Raw genomic sequence first — 25,088 nt, 5'->3', positions numbered from 1 at the left:
TCTCCCACAGTTCCCTCTCACTCTGTCTTTATGATTACCGAACAGAATTTGTGTACACGGTCTCAGATGACTCATGCTAGCTGTTGCGCTGCCTCAACAAACAAGGCGGCTTCCTTTTCAGAGCGGATCTGGCAGAGCGGGATTCAAACGGAGAAGAAAGGGAATAAAGAAGAACACTCAACAGACAACAGGCTCAAAATGGCTCATCTCCTCCGCTACTTTCATACTACAGCTGTTTCACTAGGGCAACAAGACCTGTAGAGGGAATTGAATGGGCGAAAAAGAGAGGGAGACTGAGAGAGAGTGACATGAAATAGGACAAGAACGGAGAGAAGGGCGAGAGACCGAATGAGTGAGAAGGAATCAGAGAGAGAGAGAGTGTGAGAGGGACGTACCCTACTTTCCAACCTAGGTTTAGTTAGGGCTGTACATCTCCAATCTCACAATCATTTATACCATTTAATTATTCAGAAAATGTTACATTAATATAGAATTAACACTTTATTTTGGTAAAAAAAAATCAATTCATTTTTTGTTTAAAATCATAATCAGAAATCATATTACACATTTAGAATCATACTATAAAACCAATGCCTTTTAGGGCTCCATTCAGATACATCCACTAAGACAGATGGATGTTAAATGTGCCAAAACGTACTTTAGAGTGATGCCACAGTAGAAATACTTTTGGCTAGAGGTTCTATATTAAATTAAAGTTTTAATTACTGGCAAGAAAGAGCTCTATATATCTAAAATGATGTAATTGCACAGCTTGAGTGGTTCCCATTGGTTGCTATGGTGTCCCAGGTGGTGCTTTGGTTTTGCTAGGTTGTTGCTAGCGCTGTGAAGTTGCTAAAAGGTTGCTAGGTGGCTGCCAACTGGTTACTACTTAGTTGCTATAGTGTTGCTATCATATCCCAGGTGGTTGCTATGATGTCTCTGGTGATTGCTTAGAGGTTACCAGGTGGTTGCTATGGTGTTGCAAGGAGGTTGCTATGCTGCGGTTAAGTGGCTGCTTGGCAGTTGCTATGGTGTCTCAGGTGGTTGCTCAGGTGTTACTCCATGTTTATGGATGGTGTGTTTGTACCATCATTATATTTGAAGGGTGCCTAAACATTTGCACGCCTTTCATTACTATAGGGAAAAAATTGCTAAGTGGATACTGTGAAAAAATAAAAAAGCTGTCCGATGAAAAAGCTGTAGTCCAGCCCACATCACACAATTGGAGTTTGTGCGGTGTTGGTGACTTGAAAACGGTGGGATGAGATATGCCACACCCAGTCAGATAACATTAGAGTTGTGCATTGCAACCACAATAATAATGAACCGCCCCTGCCTCGATGTGGAGTCACTCTGGTGGAGGGCCTGGGAAACATCCAAGCCATGATGTATTCACTCGGTACAGTTTGCACTAGCCCAGAAACACACATGCTCACGTTTGATAGATAGTGGAACCTTTGGTGCTATACAGAACCATTTTAAAAAGGTTTTTTAAAAAACTATGCAGAAGAGGTTCCATCCTGGGGAATATTGATTTTTTGAGGCGGACGCATGACATTGCTAAATTGTCCATAGTTGTGAGCGTGTAAGTGAATGCATATATATGGTACCCCTGCAAAGGACTGGTGTCCTGTCCAGGGGTTTTCCTGCCTTGCACCCAATGATCCCAGGTACCCAGACCCCCTATGACTGGATGGATGGATGGATATATATATATTTTTTGGTCATGTATGAATACAGTATTTGTTCTCCCAAGCTATACAACACAGCAACTGAAACAGTCCGAGTTTGGGCTCAGTCGAGTGTAAATGACCGCAGTGTTTATGGATTTCCCCCATCCTGCTGTGCTCATGACAAGTTTTTAATGGATTTTCATGCCTATGCTCTTGTGCTCTTTTCATTTGGAAGTAAGAGGAAGCTTGTTTCTGCATCAGTTAATACCTCTGCAAGTGTGTGTGTGTGTGTGTGTGTGGCAACATCAAGCACACAGACCCACGCACACACTTCTTTACCCAACCAAGCAGAACTAGGCTTTGTCCCCCGTACAGCGTTGTCCCTATGGATGTCTGTCCTAAATAGTCTTCTGTACACAAGGGTGAACACTGTTTACACCCCTGTGTACAACACTTCATATTAGTCCCCAGTCGATCGTTAAAACACACACACACGCACACACACACATACCCAGGCTTTCATGTCGAGTGCGTCACCAGACAGATGACAGAAAACGGAAAAACAGTGTGTGAATCACAACCCAAAGTAAATGTATAAAGTGTCTAATATTCAGCTTCATTTTGGTTATTTCAGTCTACAGGCCAGGGTCCAAAGAGCTTGAGACCACGTTGAAAATCTGGGAAATCCAGAAGGTTCTTTAGAGGGCTGCCACTGAAGAACCACTTTTGGCTTCCCCAAAGAATCATCAAGATCAGACCATGCCATCAGAATATGATCAAATGGGAGGAGACAATAAGAGAAGTGGAGGAGATTCTGAGAACGTTGGGATGAAGTTCAGGTGGCTTCTGCTTTGTGGTAGAAGGTCAGACTCCCACCTGATAATCAGAGCTAAGACTGAGAGATATGGCAGAGTTGAGAGAGAGATGACGAGGTGGTGGGGAAGGAGGGGCTTCAGGCATGTTGCTCTTCTCAGACTTCAGCAATTTCATAACTCAACTAAAACTGGGATTATATCTGTAAAAAAAAAAAAGAAAAAGATTATATTCAGGATTTGCCCAATTTCTTGGTAGATGCTCAAATGTAAAATCTACTTTTTTTACCTTGTTATTTCACGTTCTTGGTCATATTACACACAATCCATTGGGTTGTGGCTTTCAAAATGCAAAATTCTGTTTTTCTGTCATCCTTCTGTCGAATGGAGAGACATTCACCCAGTATTAAACAGCTTCAGACATGTGGCTACGTAGCAGAGAAGAACAAAGGACAGGGACAAGTTCCTTGACAATTAATATCCCAGCATGGTTTCCCTCCCTCCCTCTCTCACCACCCCTTACTTACCATCGAGAGAAAAGTCATTTACCCCCAGTTGTCACCCCCAGTTGCAGCTGCGTGTCCTGGCTCAAATGAATACAGCCTAACTCCTGTATTAAAGCCATCTCCTCCTCTTTGTTCTCCTTCTGTCTTAGTATTCCGTCTCCCTCATCCAGGGCACATGCTGATGTGGTCCAAATGGTCCAGAATATAATCAGATATAAAAAATGAAATATTACTTTCTATACTACAGTTACTTTTATTTAAAGTTCAAATCCCCTCTCCTGAAAAGAGACAATTTTGGATGTGATTTTCTGTTCAAAAACTGACCCTGACATTTAATGTATGCAAAGTTATATGGATTTGATGTAAAGAAAAAAAATACTTTAATACTATAGAATAATTAATTATACTTGCCCTGTGCTGTGGAAGCCCTGAGTTTGCACAGATGAGAGATATTGTCCTAGCAAGGACACAGTTGGCTTACAGTTGACCTCTAACAGTGAGCCATTTAAAAAAGGTTTGCATTTTCAGGATAAAAGATGGCCAGACTACGGGTACCACTGCTCAGACTAAGCAAATAGAAACCAAATAGCATTCTAAGGAAATGCACAAGATGGAAAAAGCTTCAAAATAATATTGTTTGGATTTTCTCAGTGAGCACTGTTGGATCAGTTGGTAGTAAGTGGAAGCTGCATCATACCACCCAGGCACTGCCTCGACAAGTCTCTCCCTTAAACCTCAGGAAGCCCACAGAGAGGCCCACAGTCACTTTGAAGGAGCTACAGAGTCATGATGCCACAATGGATTTCAGTCTATATATGATATTGAATGCTTAGTAAGGAATATGGAATCACACAGTATATATATATATATATATATATATATATATATATATATATATATATATATATAGGTCAGGATGTTGAATGATCTCTACCCCACCTCATCCACAGTTTCACTGCTCCACAGCTCAATTTTGGGGGCCATTATAGCTCTTTAGCCCATGCCTGGCATTTGGAATATTGCCATATCAGAATAAAGTCTAATATTGTTAATACAAAGTGTGGTAGCTTAATGTCGCTGTTCTCATTAGAACATCTCTAAAGTTCTCCTCATGGGAGTCTAGTATTATTTATAGTTCTCATCCAACACCTGGGTTGATAAATCAGTGCTTAATGATGTGAAATCAGGTGAGCTGCTGATGGAATTCAATGAATCCTTGTGCTGGCTGGGGCCATCCAGTTTCTGCATGTATTCACTACAGTGAACCAGGAATTGCACTGTTGTTGCAAAGATGCCCCCGAAGTAAAGCATGCCATGATTAGAGCGTTATCATTGGCAGGGGCACGGAGCTGATATCTTCCTGGTGCTCGGGATCAGGTCAGAGCAGGCAGCTTTTATCAGGCTTTAGAGGGCCTCGCATTAGAGATCTATAATGGAGCCATGACCCTGACCATCCATTAGCCTGACTCAGAGCTGAGGTAGATCTATCTCATCATCATCATCCACATTACTCATTGACATTAGCACACACACACACACACACACACACAAACACGGACCTGACGCTTCCATTAAGCATGCACACATCAAGGAAAGGCTTTCACACTGTCATGAGCAGACATTCTCATGCACATGTCAAAAACACTCACATACTCTTCTACTTCTACCAGTTCTATATGGGCTGTATAGACTGTGCTAATGCATGGAGCTAGCATGGAAAGAGCAAAGTAAATATTGAGCTGTTGAAGTGGTGTGCTGCTTTCTGGGCAACTACATTAATACATTTATGAAAAATGGACAAACAGAATGATCATTTTGGTTGAGGCAGAAATTTTGATATGAGTACTATGTTGGATCAGCGGTACAGTATCTTTCAAAGTCCTTGAGGAACTTTCTGAGTTTTTTCAAATTGAACCTGTGGAGAAACCTCCTAAGGTGCTTTACGGAACCTTCAAGAAAATGTTTTTATAAGAAGAAGGTTCCTTGAAAGTTCCTCAGAGCAACTTAGAAGGTTCCTCTACGGTTTGAAATTGAAGAGCCTTCAAAGGTATGCAAAAATGTATGTATTTATTTACACAAATGTATTTATGCATATATTTAAGCAAATGTGTTTCTCTTTTACTATGCTTATGTTTACTGATATTTCTGAAAATTTCTACATTCTTGACAGAGTTTCTTTTCACTATTCCTTCCATATTCTGCTTTTCACAAAATGACCCTTGCTGGATTTTACTGCAGTAATAGGATTTCTAAAAGCTTGAAAGATGATTGAAGTTGTTTGCTTTTCTGTTAATTTTTATGTTTTAGTTGATTTTTATGTTTTTATATTTCAGTGTCAATATTAATTCAGGGTGTGAAAGTGACAATGAATCAGTAACATATACATTGATTTAACATCTTTTCACTGTCTGATTGCATATGTGGTTTATGAAACGGGTTTGTTTCATAATGTTGACGCTTTCAGAGTGAGAATGTATTGGGCAAATTTATACTTAGAAATGGCCTAACGTACAAAAACAATGGACTTGGACAGACAGTCTGTTATTACTATAATATACAATCAAAGAGGATATATAACCTTTGCTGGCACATTACAAATGAAGTTTCTTCATTTGAGCAAATCGCCGCTGTCCATTGAAAAACATCTATCTCCAAATTAGCGACTTTAAAGGACAAAAATACAAAATGATCTTAACTTTGAATGAAAGTCAATGTAAAATAAAAGTAATTTAGAGCTTTTGTTTTGGTCTATTCATCCAGAATAACTTACAATACAGAGCAGCGACAGGGTTCAAACCATGGAGAAACTAAAAATGGACAAAATGTTTTTTATTAGACAGCAGCGAAATATCTTCACAAATACATCTGACTGACCCAATACCAGGCATGCTCTCTCTGTCTTCCTCTCTCTCTCTCTCTCTCTCTCTCTATCTATCTCTTTATTACCCCTTTAACCATCACAGACTCCATTCAGCGGTGATGTCAAAGTCTGTCAGTATGTGTCAGTGGTCAGGCTCTATTCTTGGATTCACTTGTGCGTGTGGGTTCATGTATGTGTGTGTCCCAGTGCGTGAACTGAACACTGCATCTCTGTCTCTTGCTGTCTCATCTCTGACGTCTGGCCTTGTCTCAGGTAGCGCGCTTGATGTCAGTGCAGATTTTACGCCTCGTTCTGCCGCTGTTGCTATGACGATGCCTCCTTGGTCAAGTCCCATTTGGATGCTGAATAGTGAGTTACTGATCTAGGAGCTGTGTTAGCCTACAGACAAGATCCTGTCAGCTGAGGTTGCTGTGCTAACAGTTGAGTCGGTGACAGAAAGGTTCAAATGGCATCAGACGTCAGTGATGCGACTGAGGATGTGTGTGTGTCTATGTGTACATGTGAGGGAGTGATAAAAAAGAAAGAATTGTAGCTTCCTTGCTTGAGTAGACTAAATCCATGCTCAAGTAATAGTGTTGTTACTTCAGCAAAATAACGGCTTGAGTAGAATTAAATCTAAAAACATAGAGACTGGAGATTTTTAGGATCTGTTCTTTAATTTTTTGGGATCTCTCTCTTATTCATGACACATACTATAATCTCATCCAGTAAAAGTGTCCAAATAGATTCTTCGCCACCATCAACATGATATAATTATTATTATTGTTATTATTCTTATTTATAATGGAATCTTCTAATCCATACATAAGGATGTGTCTGACAAGTAATTACGACATAATTATTGTGACCCAAATAAGTAGTAAACATTTAGGTTTATGGTAGATGCTAGTGGGTGGAGTGGCCTTCCTTGAGTATATAGTTGTTTTTACTTGTTTTGTACAATTTTTTAAATAACTTCTTCCAAGTTCTTGGACATTAATTACCTTGAAAAGGCCATGACATTTTCACAGTCATCAATAAGGAAATCCAGGTAGTTCATTTTTTAAAGCTTTATAAGAACCCGAGAACCTTGTTCCAAGAATCCCAAACAACTAAAAGACTCTGACTGTCTCCCTTTTTTCTCACTGCGTAACTCTCAAATTTTAAAAAAGTAATCTTGCTCAAGATATCAAAGAAATGTTTCACCCATGCCTTTTGAAAATCAGATCATCTTTTACTCGCTTAGCTAGTCACAGATCTTTAGGTGCCCACACTTTTGCATGCCACTGTATTCAGAATCTCAATTTCAAATTAGTCAACCACCATTGCAAATTAGGTTTATAAGCAAACTCTACAGACATTCAGCTGCTTGCAATAGACCAGATGAACCAAATGAACAAGCACTTTCTCCAAATTCAACACAAAATGCCACTTTTAATGACTACTACTGTCTTATTCTACTACAGAATTATTCAACACCTTTACCTTTGATGAGCATCTTTAGTACATAGAAGAGCAGCCTTTTTCTGTTATGACCCTGCTGCAAAATATGACACCAGCTTCTGGCAGAGGAAGCAAAGCAGCCCCAGAACATCACTGAGCCACCGCCATGCTAGGCAGGGTGTTCTTTTCAGCGTATGCTTCATTCTTCCTCCCCCAGACATACTGCTGATTCTTTGGCCCTCAAAAATTCCAGTTTTGTTTTGCTTCATTGGTGGGATTTGAAAAAAACAGTTGCAGCATGAATATTAGTGAACTGGAGGGCATTGCCTATGAGGAATGGGCTGCGGTACTTCATGTACGCTGCCACTGGTGTCACATTTTGCAGCATGTCATAACAGCAAAGGGTGCTCTATTAAGTACTAAAGATGCTTGTCATGAAAGGTTTATAAAAGTCTAAGATTGCAGCAATCATTAAAAGTAGCATTTTGTGTTGAATTTGGAGAAAGCACTTGCTCTATGAGTTGTGTTGAGCTATTTAAATAGTTCTTGTTTGATTGGTTTACTGCAAACAGCTGATGCTCATGTGAATTTCTGCTATCTACAAAATATTGTAGAAAAAACTATGTTCTCTCTTCCTCTTTCACCTGATCTCAACTCCCTTATTGTACCCTAAAGGTAAACACGCACAATTTGAAAGCCTTTCTTACGCCCCTTTATGATGGTGAATGTCAGCCTGTGTTCATTCTCTGCTACAGACAGTCAGCTTTGGGACACATGAAGCAGCACTCTTGTCTAGACACATCTTGTAAATAACGCTGGTAACTCAGTGAAAACATATTGAATGTCCTCTGTGCTAAAGTCACAGGCGGCGACAGATGCTAGCAACACAATGCGATGTTCCAGCCAAGTGCAAACCTCTCCTCTTGTTCTGCTTTGCCACTCTCGAGTTGTGAACCATCTACCATGACAGCGTGTCATCACCCCTGCTTGCCAATTTCTCCTAACCACACAGACAAGCTCTCTCTACATCACTCCAGTTATTTTTAGTCTCATTAATGAGCTGCCACTCATCACTGAGGGGTCTGACCACTACAAGAGGGTTTTGGGATAATTGGGAGCTGACAGGATGTTGTTAGCATGTAAGCCGAGTGGTCTCACGGTCGTTAGCCACTCAAGGTTCCCATACTTGATCGAGTTGATAATGTCTTTTCACACGTTTTGGGGTGTGAGTCTTCATTTGTTATTTTTTTACTTACATTTACAAGTACCTCAAAAGGTAACACGGCTTCAAAAAATTGAAATAAAGGCAGCTGTATGCAGCCATAATAACAGTTAAACATGTACAATAACAATAAAGATTTATTTTTGCAATATGTTCATTTTTGCAGATTCTGGCTGGTGAGTTGATGGCGTTTTTCATGAAGTCTGAGGGCACACAAGAGAAGACCATTGTCACAGCAGACTGCTGCTACTTCAACCCCTTGCTAAGACGCATCATACGCTTTCTAGGTAATAGCGCATCACAACAGGGGGAATGGTCTTGTCATAGATCAGGAATGAAAAGCATTCTTCAGCAAAGGTCAATGTGTGTCTCAACTCTGCTGCCACATGTGCTCTTAAGGAAAAGGACTGCAGCTAGATCCATTATAGGATTCTTCAGTTTTTCTCTTATGTTTGTGAGGTGACTGTGCTGTATACTCCTAGACAGAAAAGTACATGAAATGATTCTTTAGAGAGATCCCCTAAAGATCCTTTTATATAAATTTATGTAACTATTCTAAGTAAGTAAGTTGAAACCTTTCAGTTGAAAGAGCATATCACTGAAGTTCCCACTTCCACTGTACTAATGTTAGCAAACCCTTTTCAGTGTCAAGGAGAACCCAGTCCTAGAGATTATATAACCACCAGCATTTTACAGTGAATTAGCTATTATTGGTGGAGTGCTCTGCAGGATTCTGGACTGCAAGGTTTAAGGATCAAATCTTGAGAACCAGGAAGAGCTGCACAAGAATGCCATTTACCATGGTATTTAATGCCTTGTTTGTACTGCAGCTTGGAACCCTATCACTGTGTTACACCTTATTCCAGCATGGTGTCTTTGATAGAGATCAATCCTGAGCAGTGTCCCCACTGTGGCATAAAATGATAAGCTGGTCCATTTTGTCCATCATCTAATCATCAATACTTATGAATCCTCAGTGATGCGCTGATACTGTATAAAGGTAGAGGTCACTGAGAAGTTATTGACTGATGATGGGCTGATTGCTTCAGCCAGAAAACTCAACTATATCCTCTCTCGTAGGCGTCTATTCCTTCGGTCTCTTCACCACTACTATCTTCGCCAATGCCGGCCAGGTGGTCACAGGAAACCAGACGCCTCATTTTCTGTCGGCCTGCCGGCCAAACTATACTGCGCTGGGCTGCCAGTCGAATCTCCAGTACATCACGGAACGACGCGCCTGCACTGGGAACCCACTCATAGTGGCATCTGCCCGCAAATCCTTCCCTTCCAAGGATGCAGCACTAAGTGTCTACTCTGCAGTGTATACTGTGGTGAGTGGTGTGTGCCATTCAGTATCATTCAACCATGTGGTTGGACGTGAAGTTATGAGCAATGGAGTTGTCACTTAGTACTGCTGCCTTGCTGATATTTCTGGGCTTTACTGTTGGAGGGTCCTAGAGGATCTGAACTCCTTCTGTATGAAAAATAGTATTCCGTCCCTCAACACACTAGATTCATGACTGCTTGATTATTGTTCTAGCTTTTATTAAACTAGATCAGGTGTGTTGAGACAGGGATTACTTGAAACTGTACAAGGCAGTTCAGGACAAGGGAACCACTACTCCAGCTCCAAGACAAAGGGGGTGAATGTTAGATAAGATAAGATAAGATAAAATAAGATAAGATAGTCCTTTATTAGTCCCGCAGTGGGTAAATTCTCAGTGTCACAGCAGAAAGGGATAGCAAGAATGTTTTTCGGTCCCAAAGCATATTATGTAGAACGATGTGTGTCTGTGGTCTCAGATGTACGTGACGCTGGTGTTCAGGACGAAAGGGACCCGTCTGACAAAACCGACGCTCAGCTTAACCCTGCTATGCCTGGCCATGCTGGTGGGAGTGGTAAGGGTGGCTGAGTACCGCAACCATTGGGCAGATGTCCTCGCTGGCTACTTCACCGGAGGAGCCATAGCCATATTTCTGGTGAGTATGGGTGTGGCAGGGTGGGTGGGTAGGGAATGCAAATGGCTACTGAGAGAGGATTTGTGCGCAGTATGGAGTTCTCCTGCATTCTGATTCTGGAAAAGAAAGTCACTTCTAGATTTCCTCTCCTCACTTTCATGCAGTCTCCACTCCAATATCCAATGTTGGATATTCCAATTCTCCAGCCCCTTGATTTGACCTGAGGCAAGAAGTATGTAAAACTGTAAAACTGACTTCAGGTTTCCCTCTCTCTCTCTCTCTCTCTCTCTCTCTCTCTCTCTCTCTCTCTCTCTCTCTCTCCACTCCTGTTCTCTTCCCAGGTGACCTGTGTGATTAACAACTTTCAACAGACGAAGCCCCCTCCACCACCTCTGCGACCACAGCGTCCCGAGTCTGTGCTGGGTATGCCCATGGTGGCGCTGCCCTGTGTGGAGAGTCCACTCGAAAAGTTAAGTGGCACTCAGGTAAGGGGTGGGGGCGGGTGAGAGGCAGGACTGCACACACAGGGCGGCCAAACACGACCCCCTGTACCCCTCTGTTCTTGACCCAGCGGACCCCAAAAATGACCCGCAAAACCCCTCCTGCACACCCATGCCCCCGCCTGACCACCAACCCTGCTATCCCCACTGCCCTATTGTACAGCTTGGACCTGTCTTTGTCCTTCCCACATGGAGGGAACCTATGCTATTGTAACTCTCAGTTGACTTTGGCCCTTCGGTGAATGCTACAATGGCTGCTGTCAAAAGCAGCTGATCCCAAGGTAGGGCACAACTGAGCCCTGAATGTGACTGCCAATGCATATACTACTGCCCTCTGGGCCACTAGTGTCAGTACTGTGACGCATATGCCATCGAAGCAGAAGCCCCAATACTGTAGAGACCTGAGAAATGAATGCTAATCACGGAGGACTTTGAGGATGGAGGCTTGATTCGTTTCCACCGTCAGCTAGTGTAAATCAGCACTTTTTTGCTGACTGGCTTTCTGATACAAACAGCATAAGTCAGCATTTTTCAGCTGATTTTGATGCAGTACCCCCCGAGAGTCTGGAGTAGTGAGTGCCTGGAGGAGGCCAGCTTTCATTAAAATGATATGAGAAGATTAGTGTCTCCCACAGTTCTGTCACCACCATCTTTCTTTCAATGCGTTCTTTATCTCAGGCATCTTATCCGTCTGGTCATAGAGCCATCTTTGTCCCTCACCTTTGCCTTTGATTTAATCATTTTGCCAAAAGCCATCACATTCTTTCCTCCCAGACCTCATTTCTGTCTGTTAGTCGCCTCTATTATTCGTCATGGTCTCAGTCTTTCTCTCTGTCTCTCACTCTCTCTTTCCCTCGTTCTTTCTCACGCTCTCTCTCTCCACCCTTACAGACTCCAAGGGGATCTCCATTCACTGAGATCACATGACCATCAGCACTATCGGTTCCCCGCCACCCCCGATGTCCTCATACCGTCTCGCTCCATTTCCAGCGAAGTCTAGACCAGCCGTCAGAACCGCACGCTCACCAGTGTGCTGCCCACACCACCGGACGCTACGCCACCCTCCACCGCTCCTACTCGACGCAGGTCTAGACACGTTCCACATCGCTCCACTCCATGAACCCCTCTGTTCCATGCTGCCCTCAGGGCTCCCATGTGCTGCTCCAACAAATGCGAAGTGACAATCCATGGAAAGCTCAGTTAAAGAGCTTCACCCGAGCTTGGTCCGGCAAGGGGAGGGGAACGTTTCGGGATGTGCCAGCAAGAGCTCGACGTGACATTTGAGTTCATTGCAGTTTGTCTGAGCAGTGCATGGAAGCCTTTACCTGTAGACCACCTTAAAGACCTTCGCCCCTGTCTAAACCATCCTGACCTATTCCCAGGGGAACCGATGGAGTCCTGTCCATGTGCAGGACTTCTGAGAAAAAAAATACAAACCAAAAAGACTAATAGCACAGTGTTTGGTAGGCCTCTTTCATTTTATAATTTTTTTTGTGTGCGGTTTCCAAGAGGCATTTTTTTTTATGTTTCATTGTACATGCTGTGATTTTTGTTTGGATTTCAACAACCATGCCAGCATCTCCAAACTGGGAAAGAGATTCCCCGATGCCCAGCGTGTATACCTGGAGAGCCTGAACACTCATCAGATGAACACTCTTGTTTATTCTTGATCTACCTACACCTTCAACAATTCCTTGAAGGAAGGAAGTTTGTATGTTTCTTTTGAGTGTTTGCTGCTAGCTCTCTAATCAGTGCCCAGTCCTTTTCCTCATCGAAGACAGGCAGCTCAAGGGCACATATGACACGCATTCACACGCATGAAGAATCTCAGCCTATGGAGCCATCATGGGCTCAGTTTTCTTCTCGAAGGGATTTCTCCAGCAGCCCCCGAGCTTGGCATATTTAGCTTGTTAGCAGCAACCACAGCATTCTGAGGTAAAATGGCATTTTCGTCAACCTCGTTCCCAGGATAAAACACTTCCCTCAGACACAACAGTGCACTGTCAGACACAACACCCACTGCCAGTTTACGGAGATCAGAGCAAACACCCCTTTGTTCCTCAGGATAACACAAGAAATCTGAGAGCAACACGGCCTCTGTCTCTTTTAACCTGTCATTTCTGTCATTTGTTGTGGTTAAAAATGCCATGAGCTGTAAGTCAGGCATTTTACGTGGAATATTTTGTGTATGGGATTTTTTTTTCTCTTTTTTTCTCTACTTTAATCACTTTTGCTGGTATTTTTTAACCACTATCACGTAATCCATGGAATCCAATAACACTGTCTGTGATTTTTCTATTGAGGACTGTCCTAGCAAGATTCCCACTGTACTGGTGACAGTACTGGAACTGATAAGACAGTTTTCCGGAATTCCAGTTCCATAATAAAGCTTATTATGGGGGGGCGGGCTGTTTACTTAATGATCTGGTTCCTGAAAAAAAAGAGATTTGAATTTCTTTGTTTGTGTGTAATAATAAGTGTTCTCTGAACAGCACTAGTCTTCACCTAGTGTGACAGTTTTGCTGCTTTTGATTTGCACAATGCTTCCTCCATATATATTACCTTTTTAACATCTTTCTGTGCCCAACATCCCCCCCAACCACCCAATTCATTTTCTCGTCTGTGTTGTGTAAAGCTACCCCATGTACTGGACCAGCACCATTGCCACATTGCATTTATACCACAGACTCTTGCTCAAACCTTTATTCTGAATTACTTTGTCCCCTTTCTCCACTTTCTTACATCAGCCATGTTTGTACAGTTTTGTAAATATATCTTTTTTGTAAAAAAAAAAAAAAAAAAAAGAAGAAGAAGAAAAGGAAAAAATGAAAAGAAAAAAAAATTGTGTTTTACACTCACACCTATGTGCACCCACAGTTGTTACCATAGTGACCCACTACGTATTCTTACACTGGATCTAATGATGGCACCTGTGCTTTTGGAGGCAAAAATAGAAGGGGATCATTTTAGGGCTTTTGGGCTAAGAAGCCATTCCCAGTGTCTTATTGTATGCACATGGCAGCGCCTGACACATCTGACATCGCAGTACAATTCTCAAATCTTCATCATTATGTTACATTACCTGACATTTATAGATCACATGACCTGTATATGAAAGTTGACTGAAGTAAGTCAAGGCCTCTGGACTGTTATTTACTGAAACTGAGGTTTTGTTTGCGCAGCTTGACCAAATTAGTCGTCCAACTTGACCAAACTAGTCAACCAGAACAAGTATGACCAGCTCCATGACCAGCTTGGTCGAGTTGGTCAAACAAAACCTCTGAAAATTACAGCCTATGTTGATTGTCCATTTTACAAACTCAACAGAAAACACCCTAAAACACCTTGGTTCCATCAACTTGATCAGACTAGTTAACCAGTATGAATAAACTTGTCAACCAGCATGATTATGTAAGTCAAGGTAGTTGACCAGCTTGACCATGCTGGTCCACCAGTTTGACCAGGTGGCCAAAGTATTTAAGAATTTACTAGTATAATCAGCTTGACCAAGAGCTTGATGAAGTTGGCCATCATGTTAGACATGTTAGGTTTATCAACATGACCAACTTGAAAAGGTTACGCAACCAGCATGACCAAGCTGGGTCGACAAGCTTGCCCAAACTATTACTAACTAGTAAAATCAGCTTGACAAACAGCTTGGTCAAGTTGATCATGCTAACAGACCCGCTACTAGTTCATCAAACTCAAATGGAACTCAAATGTTCTATGCTGGTCAAGAGCTCAACTGGTCAAAGACCTAGCTTAGACCATCTGACACCAGCTCCTGGCAAAAGCTGTTCTAGAGGAATTTCCAGAACAATTAAGATTCAGATTCACTGTTGCTCTCCCACTGAGACGCAGCGGAAGACAGTCATTGAGGCTACTGGAAAAAGGGTCTCCCTGCTAACATATAAAAGGAACAGTTCAGTTAGACTAACAAGACCTGTAGGTGAATAGTCAACAATTAGCATTATGCAAATGTAGTGCAAACTGGTGGTTAGTAGCTTCCAGTGAGCAATAGCCATATTCCTACACTGGAGAAGATTTTCATTTAAACTGATGTAACCACTCAGATGTGTGAAACCAAGTCTTGAAGATCTTTCCACAGGTCCAGTCACCTTGACTTACTACTAGATGGTAGATGAAATGGTTTGGGGTTACTTTTCAGAAAATAATATCACAATGACATCCGGGCTGATGCACAAGACCTCCAGTCTAGAGAATAGGAAGCTTTTGTTTACTATGGTTGAAGATTTGTGGACCACCAATAATTCAGTTATCCTCCTTGGAGATATCTGGCAAGGAGAACATTCATCTTTGACCAGGTTTGCTAGTCGATCAAGTGTGGTGGTAAGGGTTTTTTGAAGGTGTCACTTTTTTTCTTCCATGTTGTTACAATGTATGCGACGTTTTGTAAAGATCTGTCTGATGAGAACAATAAATGGATATTGCAATACACTGTCTGTATTCTGCATCTTGTCTTTTGTTCTTCTACATCCGCACCAGACTTCCCTTAAATGAACTATGAGGAATTGTGTATTTGTAAATACGCTACAGTAATTCTGTTTTAGTTAACTGCTTTTGATATGATTAGTCAACTAAGGAAACCCTGTGAGCAACGATGAACGTGAATATTGGGGTTTCGTATGAATTGGACATACTTCTTTATAGAGATATAGCTCCACCCTGTGGTGATTGAAAGCTGCTGTAAGCTTCTCAAATTATAAAGCTGAATGCTGTGTCTTTTTCTTTGTATGTTAGAATGTGTACTTCAGGTAGAAAACAATACTTCTACACTAGTCCATAGAATTTACCGTTAACCTTTTATCCTTTATTGATATATTTTATTTATTTTGCAAGCAGATGTTTCCCATTTAGAGGACAGTTTATATAGTATACATATATAGTATAGTTTATAGTATAGTATAGTAATATAGAGACTATATTCAGAACCAGATATCAGCAGTGTTTCAAGGGTGGTCTGTAGGTGGAACCAATGATGCAAATATGAAGTGGCAAAGTGAAATGCCAAAATGGCATAGTCACATTACAACCAGGGGGGGTATTTTTTCCCATGAGAAATCACAGACAAGAGCAGTGGTCTCCAACCCTGGTCCTGAAAGCTCACAGCCCAAGTTATTCTGCTTTGGCACATCCAGTTTAACACAGTAAGGGCTTGTTAATGAGTTGTTTAGTTGGGTCAGGGTTGCTGGGAGCAGAGAAAGTACTAAAATGTGCTAGACAGTGGGACTTCAGGACCAGGGTTGGAGACCACTTTTCTAGAACAGGTGTTTCCAGTCCTAGTTCTAGAAACTACACACAAACTATTGTGTTTTCCTTGTATCAATTAATTAACATACTTCATTTATATATATATATATATATATATATATATATATATATATATATGTGTGTGTGTGTGTGTGTGTGTGTGTGTGTGTGTGTGTGTGTGTGTGAATATGTCATGTTATATATGTTATATAGATTATATGTTTTATATGTTTTTTCTCTACTAAAACCTATATATATATATATATATATATATATATATATATATATATATATATATATATATATGTATATATATATATATATATATATATATATATATCTTTATAAAAGCTACATGCTGTTTGGAAACCTGAAGTAGTCACTAGAGGGAGCTAGTCCTTAAGCCCACAGTTGGGCCTGGACACAATGAACAGGTTTTGGACGATGGATAAACTCTCCCTGTTCAGAATTAAGCTTCGGAATTGTAGGGATAAATGGACCAGTGAGATTCAGTCTCCTGACCCCATGCTACTGACATGCTTTCCTCAATATATCCCAGTTTTGCTATCTGTAATGGTACATGTATTCAGAGTTAAAATCAGGTGAATAATACTAAACTATAGCAAATGAAATAGGCAGTCGATCTTTAATTATTGCTGCCTGAATGCCAGCAGTAGGACAAGATTTGTCCCTTTGTGTCACATGTAACCAGTCAGCAAAGACACACTCAATGGCTAAAATGGTCTCTTTCTGGTTTGAACTGCAGTTACGATGCTAATGTAGCTAACACATTAAGGAAGCTCATACCCCACCAGTTAGCACACTTGCCTGAAAGCATGTTTTGTTAAGATGGACGAAAGTTCTTCTCTAAGCTAACAGCAGTAGTTGTAGGGGTGTAGGTGTTTATTTAGGCATGCAGTTTTCCACAGTGCTACATTAGCCTTGTAACCTCAGGGCAAGACTTGTAGACCTTGGTTGATTTTTTTTTTTTTTACATTCAAGCCTATATATCAGAATTTCCACCAAACTATCACTTACAGTCCTTATCCAGGCATGACTAGTGAAGCTGCTTGAGACATCAAGCCAATACAGTTTGTATACACCTGAAATGAAGCCAATATGTTAATTCCCAGTATGTCCACTCATCCACTAGCTAGGCACTCAGTCTTTAAGTGTGACAATCCCACTTGTAAGAGGTGAGCTCATGGCTAATTGATCAACATCACTCAGGTTTTGGGGTGTGGAATAGAAATAGGGTGTGAGTCATCGGCGCTGCATCTGCTTTGATAAAGCACTTCTTCCTGCACAGCAGAACCCTCCTGTTCTCCCCCTAGTCATTTTCATTTAGACTGATTTACACTGCAGGTGCATACACACACTTCAGTTCTACACAGGGGGCTGTGGCTGTGTTTAGTTGTCATTAAAAGTTCCAGGTGACATTGTTTATGAGTTCTGATGAGAAGCATGCATTGTGTTGTGAATGATTTCATAATGACGTATTTCTCAGAAAATAGAACTCGGCACTTGCTCAGTGTAAAAATCTCCAATATTAGGGATAAAGTCAAACGGCTAAAAGGCAAAAGTTAAGAAACAATGGGGCGTATTTACCAAGAGTTTTAAAGTAAGAACACTTAGCTAAGATAAGGCTTTCATTAGTGCATGTAGCCCTTTCCAGTTCTATTCAAAAAGAGCATAAGCTGATTCCAGATCAGCATGTGTGCTATGAGGAGTAATCAACGTGGCCAATGAGTAAATGGTCCTGGTTTAATTACTAATTAAATATAAGTCACAATTATAAACAAACACAATAACACACAAACCGTTATACTGTTGATATCTTTTACGTGAGCACATTGAGTAAACATCCACAGTGCAGGCTAGAAAAAGTAAGTGAATCCTTGTCTATAGTAACACGTAGATTCCCTTTTGCAGTGATCAACTCCACCAAATGTTTTCTGTAGCTGCGAATAAGATTTGCACAGTGGTAAAGAGGAATCTTGGACCAAAAAAATATTTTTGGTCAAGTCATGCCACAGCATTGGCCATTCCGAAACATAAGTCATCTTTGGATGATTTTCTTGTGTGCTTTGGTCAATTGTTTTGTCGCATCACAACCGTCTCTTCAGCTTGAGGTCATGGACTGCTGCCCTTACATTCTCCTGTAAAATGTTTTGATACAGCTTTGAATTTATTGTTTTCTCAATGATCGCAAAGCGTCCAGGCCTGGGACCGCACAGCAGCCCCAGAATGTCATGCTCCCTCCACCATGCTTCACAGTTGGGATGAGGTTTTGGGGTTGGTATGCAGTGGTCATTTTTTTTCATTCATTACACATTTGTTCTTAAAAGTTCCACTTTTGTCTTATCTGTTCATAGAACATTTTCCTAGAAGCACCGTAGAACAATGGAGGGCAAACCTGAGACGAACCACAATGTGTTTTTCGGACAGCAGCAACTTCCTTCGTAGTGATCTTCTGTAGATTGCCCATTAATATCAGCTATGCCCTATAGCCTAGCATCAGCAGCATTAAGTAAAAGTCACTGAACTTTGAACAAAGATTACAGAAAAAGAAGAACGATCCAATGAACTGTGCTTAACATGACCACACCATGAACTAACAAGGTAAAGAAGGAGTTCCATTTTGATTTTAGGTTGACTTATTTCAGCTAGAGGTCTGCTACTTGACCCTGGCTCCAAAAGGGCCCAATGACGCAAAATGTTTTGGGGCGGTTTTTGTATGAACAAATGCTTAAGAAGTGGGAAAAGTAAGTAAAGTGGGTAAAAGAAAATTGAGAGGGACGTGGTGGACTGGACAAAAAGATCAGTGGAGTTTAAACGCTGTACTCTGCCAGATAAATTTGCTAAAATATACTTACCAATATGTGTACCAGTAATGAAGCAAAGAGTTTGGTTTGATTGGGGTTTCAAATTTAACAATGCTAAAGTTTGTGTATGGGCTGGGTTTAGGCCTTAATTCTATTCCCATAAAGACTTTCTAAAATTGCTGAACTGGAAAGATGGAAAGACCGTGATGAATGAGTATGGGCAGATACAGCACATTTTGTGTTAATAGCACAACACATCCTGGTAGTGAAACCGACCAGTCCTACTGAATATTGGCTTTGAGCGGAACAGTCATGTATGTCTTTTTTTAACCCCTTAAAAATCCTAGGGCTCCACCAGTTTCTACAGAAGTCCCTGTATTAATGAGTAATATGCCTTACTGTGTAATCAGCCTTGGAGTGTTAAGGGGTTGATGGAAAGCGCTGAGTCATGTTAGCGCTTCTTCATCATTGCATTTATAACATTTCGCAGAAAACCGAATCAATTATGTCACTGTGTCACTCTATCAAACAGAGTGAGGGCTTAATCGTAGCTAAATCAGCTACCAATAATGACGTGGTGGCCCATCCCTTTCAGCCTTACAAATTGCCAATACATAACTAGCCTAGTGGTGGTAGTAACTAATACAAATTAGAAAATTCATTTTACATTAATAACATTCAAAAATAGGCAACACCAAATAATATCAAATCTCAATACAAAAACAATTCTCAACAAGCTTGTCAACTGGCTACATAAAGTGCTATAGCAACAATACCAGAAAAAGAAATGATCTCCTTATGTCAGCAGTAAAAATCACAGAGATGATTCATATTAGTGAATCATATTAGATATTAAATTAATCTATTGAGTCCTGTGACTGGCTACCAAGCAATGACAACAACAACATTAACAAACAGACCTGTAGAAAAAAAAAAGTCTACTGAATGTTGATCTGTACAGGCTGTAATCTAATGGGTGACCAATACAGATGACTCTGCAGATGTAGCATAGATTAGGCCTGGGATTTCAGTGGGATATGACACACAATACATAGCGCATTGCCAGAAAGCTCAGCTTCTCTGGGTTAATGGTTCTCAAGAATGGAAAACTGAATTTACCTTGAGTAATATGTTTGGTATATGAAAATATCAAACCTTGAACCTCAAAAAATGGTTGTGGTTAAAGCGTAGTTTAACAGTCTTGACTCGTTATATTTGCTTCACCTAAATTTGCAGACATCCGGCCTACTAGCAAAAGCCTTTCAAGGCTAAACCACTATGGCTACTTCAGTAGAATACAGAAGTGAGGCTAAAAATGCTAAAAGCTAATACTAGGTACAGGTATTAGTCACTGTGAAATGTGTCCTCCATATTTAACCCATCTGTGGTAGTGAACACACACACTAGTGAACTAGGGCCAGTGAGTATACACACACCCAGAGCGGCAGGCAGCCAACTCCAGCACCCGGGGAACAGAGAGGGTAAAGGGCCCAACAGTGGCTTGCCAAGCCCAGGAATCGAACCCACAACCTTGTTATTGACAGCCTGGCGCTCTAACCGCTGAGCCACCACTGCCCCAACCGGAGATAGGGGCAATGGAAGGAGACATTGTCGAGGAACCACCGCATTGTGCAGGGAAGTTGGTGAAACAGGTGAGTGCTATGTGGGTGCTGAGGTATAACCTTACCCAGCCGCCCGGCCCTTTGGCTAGATAACTGGACACTGGGCTGAGAGGACACTGAGAAAAGAAGGAGCACTATCCGGTAATACTCCTCTTCATAATGTTCTTGTCACAGATATGCTATGGTATGCTATGCTATGCTACTGTGGACCGTAACAGTGATGGAAACCAGCCACTAAAAGCAGAGCTTATCAGTGTTATCCCACAAGCCCACCATTCCACATTTTAAGGTGTGTTTCATTTGGAGGCAGCAAGCAGTATCTAGGGGTTGTGGTGCCCTAAGCAGCCTAATATAACTAATAATAACAGTATAATATTTTGCATAGACAAGCGGCTGCATTCTGAATGTAACTGTTCATATACTTGCCTATGGTCTACGGGTGATAACGGAGTCTTCCACTAGAGGGTAGACCAGAGAACACTGATCAGGTTTCTACATCGACTTTAAAAATAATAGCCAGCTGTTCTGACAAGCATATCTGTCACTGTGCAGCGGCAAGAACACATCAGACAGATGCAGGTGATTGTGGATTGCGGTCACACAGCCTTTCTTCAAACCGTTCTATCATTTTGATGACATGAGTCTCTGCACTGCCCCTACTGTTTTTGTATGTACTGCACCTTGCATACATGCAAGGACGTGCACAACCGACGCGCCAAACGGACACAGGATCCGACAGTCAGCCATCCTGCGTACACAAACGTGTACTTAACAGCAAGTATATCTCTAGCCTTAGAAGTAACCATAAAACCCTGCAGACAAACAAGCCCAGCTGCAGTGCCAGGTCAGCTCATGGGGTCAGCTTATTGTCAGTTTAGGCAAGCATTTTGTCATTTTTATCATCCAACTAACCTCTGCTTGGGTTTTCTTCTGCAGCTGGGATGTTTCTGTCCATACTGCTTGACCTATAACAGCCCAGGGAAAGACTGAGTTTAGTCTGGATCTGGTCCTATTCAAAACTTGGAAGTAGTGTAATAGCAAACACTGTTGTTGTCCACACCATTACCATTAAAAGTCCTGGGTAGGGTTGCAGCAGTATAGCATAGTTAGGTATATCGTGGTATGAAAGTGGATGGTTATCATACCATGTACATTTGCTTTGTACGGGTGTTGAACAAATGCAACCGAACAAAAAATCCTACCAATTTCATATTATTTTCAGTGTTTAAAAACCAAACAATCATTTGATTAATGGAGAAGATAGAGATCAGCAGATTAATTCATAACTAAAGCTGGAAACAAAATAAAAGGGAGATATTTTACATCAACTTCCTTTAACAAACTAGCTTCTCATACCTTAGTCCTGGGGCACCTCTTAACACTATCTGAGCCTTACATTAATAAACTGTTGTTCTGGATAGGGAATCTGTCAAATGCCATAAATGCAAATGTAGTATTCCTTGCTGGCTTGGTTAAAGTGGACTGGGCAACTAAAGAATTGATCGCAAGATTGTGACTGTGATCCAATTTAACTATGATTAGGAGCATAAAGCCACCGCAAAATATCTTTGACAAAGGACTCTCTCTCTCTCTCTCTCTCTCTCTCTCTCTCTCTCTCTAGCTCTCTCTCTTTCAATCACTAGAACAAAGTTCTCCGATATAAATCAGAGAAGCTGAATCTCTCTCACAAAAGGTGATTTGATGTAAGTGATTGTAACAGCGGCTCTTAAAAATGGATGAAAAATGTAATCATGTTGCGGCTGAGCCTACAGTGCTCTCAAATATTGGTGGAAGGATAATGATTGTGTGTGCCTCAGCGGCACTGAGATATGTTTAGACATTTAAGCGCAGGGGCCCAAGATAATATGTCATTAACTATTAATACAGAGAACCGCAATGGCCTCCACTGAGCTGCTCAGCTACACACTCTCCAACTCAAACATTTTCCCTCTCACTATTCTCATTTTCTGTTCAGTCCCACCTATCTGTCTGTCTATCTAACTATCTATCTATATATCTGTCCTTATATCTATCTATCCATCTATCTATCTATCTATATATCTATCTATATATCTACCTATCTACCTATATATCTGTCCACTTTGGTTCCCTCTCTCTTTTACTTTTTCTGTTGATCTCTCTCTCTCTCTTTATTTTTCTCCCTCTCTCTCCCTCTCTCTTTCACTCTACACTCACTCACACACACACACACACACACACACACACACACACACACACACACAGGGCCCCCCTCTCACTCCAACATTATCTTTCCCGGAAATTGCATTTCCAGCACAGCCAGGGCCCCATTATGAGAGCAGAGAGACATGCTGTAACCTTTTTAAAAAGCCATTAGAGCTGCACCTGCCCCTCCCCCGTTACCCAACAACCCCCCTACTCACCCCCCACACCAGCCCTCCCTCCCTCTTTCTTTAAAGCCTCCATAATGTTATTAGCCCTCCTCGACACTGACCATTACCCTGCTCTCCAGCAGGCCCCTGGCCTCCAACAGCTCTTCTGTTGAGAGAAGAGAAGAGAAAAGAAGAGGGGAGAGGAGTGGAGAGGAGAATAAGGAAAAGGAGAAGAGAGGAGAAGAGAGGAGAAATAATAAAGAGGAGAGGAGAAGTGAGGAGAAGAGACGAGGGGAGCAAAGAGAATACAGAGGAGGCGAGAAGTTGTGTTAGTGAGAAAACAGACAACATTGCACTCTGAGAATCGATGAGAAAAAACACTCACCACACACACATACACACACACACAAGATCAACAAAAGACACGAAAAACATCAATATCTTGGATGAAATCAGAGCAAACAGACTGCCATTCAGGCCTGTGTATAGACACACACACTGAACACACACACACACTTTAACAAAGCAACACCGGATTGAACTGGAAAAGAAATTTCCAGATGGGATAAATCCCATTGCTTAGAGTGGATACTGGGAGGCCAGAGAGACAGTGTGTGTGACACACTTTATACTGGTACACCACTAACCCCTATTCCTGTTTCCCCTATTCCTGTTTTTTACTTCAGTATATGTAAAACAATACAGATATCTCATTGGTTCCTAGCTTATAATAATAATAATAATAAATGTTCTTTTCATTATTGTTGCTATAATAACGGTAAGGCAGTGCTGCCAATATGAATATTTTAACTGAGAGAGAGAAAAAAAGAAAGAGAGAGAGAGAGAGAGACCGAGAGAGATGCACGCTTTACCTACTCTTACCTGCCATCCTATTTCTTTCCTTTTCTCCCCTGTGTAGAATTTTGACTGATGCAAAACACCACCTTCTCATGTAATCTCTCTCTCTCTCTCTCTCTCTCTCTCTCTCTCTCTCTTTCTCTCTCTCGTCCCAGTGGAGCAAAGGTTCTGCAGATCAATACCCTGACATCATCACAATGTGTCATGAGACAATCTGACTATGAGCAATCAGGCGTTGTCCTTCTCGCACACGCGCACACACGCTCACACAGTTACACTGTCACACTGTACAGTAATAAACAGCTTGACATATATACACCAATATATATATATATATATATATATATATATATATATATATATATATATATGCCAATAGTTATTACTGTTAATAGAAACTTTATTGATTCTGTATTAGTTATGTATTAGTTGATATTTGACTTCTTAAACTGCGTCTGAATGAAGTCAGGTTTACAACACTGCATGAAATCACAGGTGCCTTGGTGTATATATATATATATATATATATATATATATATATACATTATATATATATAATACATTACTAATACAGAATCAATAAAGTTTCTATTAACAGTAATAACTATTGGCATGGGAGAGTACTACATTATTACTACATTATTAGTAGCTGATGCTGTGTTTTGGATCACTTCTAGAAGTTGGCGCTGCGGGTAGTGCGTGTGTTACACAGCTTTAGTGGCCTGGGGTTATGGATTCTACCCCTACTTCAGTCACTGTCTGTGTGGAGTTGTCTGTCCATGCGGATTTCCTCCGGCTGCTCCAGTTACCTCCCACCTCCAGAAAATGTGTGTGGTAGGAGAATTGGCCATGCTACCATGCCCCTAGGTGTGAGTGAATGGGTGTGTGTGGTACCCTTAAATGGACTGGCGCCCTGTCCAAGGGGGTATTACTGCCTTTTGCCCAATGATTGCGGGTAGACTGTGGACCCATCATGACCCTGAACAGGAAGAAGTGGATGAGCAGATAGAGGGGGATGTATGGATGGATGTTAGAATTGGGTACACAATATAGTTCAGGATAGGTTCAGCTTAACACGGATGGATTTACTCAGGGTAAACAATGGCCTTAGTTACATGTAAGAGTTCAATTATGAAGAAAGTCATATACTGTACGTTGTGAAATGAGGCAGATATGAGTACCACTT

At 41.3% G+C, this 25,088-nt stretch overlaps 1 protein-coding gene across 2 annotated transcripts in view; it reads left to right on the top strand.

The window, feature by feature from the left end:
• plppr2a (phospholipid phosphatase related 2a) overlaps positions 1-15,442 on the top strand; it is a 71,681-nt gene extending 56,239 nt beyond the window's left edge. Inside the window, exons 4-8 of one of the 2 annotated variants that reach the window (XM_072694047.1) lie at positions 8,683-8,803; positions 9,597-9,847; positions 10,320-10,496; positions 10,817-10,944; positions 11,867-15,442. In XM_072694047.1, coding sequence (XP_072550148.1) covers positions 8,683-8,803; positions 9,597-9,847; positions 10,320-10,496; positions 10,817-10,944; positions 11,867-11,975 — 786 coding nt within the window. In that variant the 3' untranslated portion in view covers positions 11,976-15,442. Of the gene's footprint in view, positions 1-8,682; positions 8,804-9,596; positions 9,848-10,319; positions 10,497-10,816; positions 10,961-11,866 lie in introns of both variants that reach the window. The other variant, XM_072694048.1, reaches the window with a different exon arrangement.
• Positions 15,443-25,088: the final 9,646 nt, after the last annotated feature.

This window comes from Salminus brasiliensis, chromosome 12, assembly GCF_030463535.1.
Source record: "Salminus brasiliensis chromosome 12, fSalBra1.hap2, whole genome shotgun sequence".
Lineage (NCBI taxonomy): Eukaryota > Metazoa > Chordata > Actinopteri > Characiformes > Bryconidae > Salminus > Salminus brasiliensis.
The sequence above is the reverse complement of the archived record's forward strand: the minus strand, read 5'-3'. Positions and strand labels throughout refer to the sequence as shown.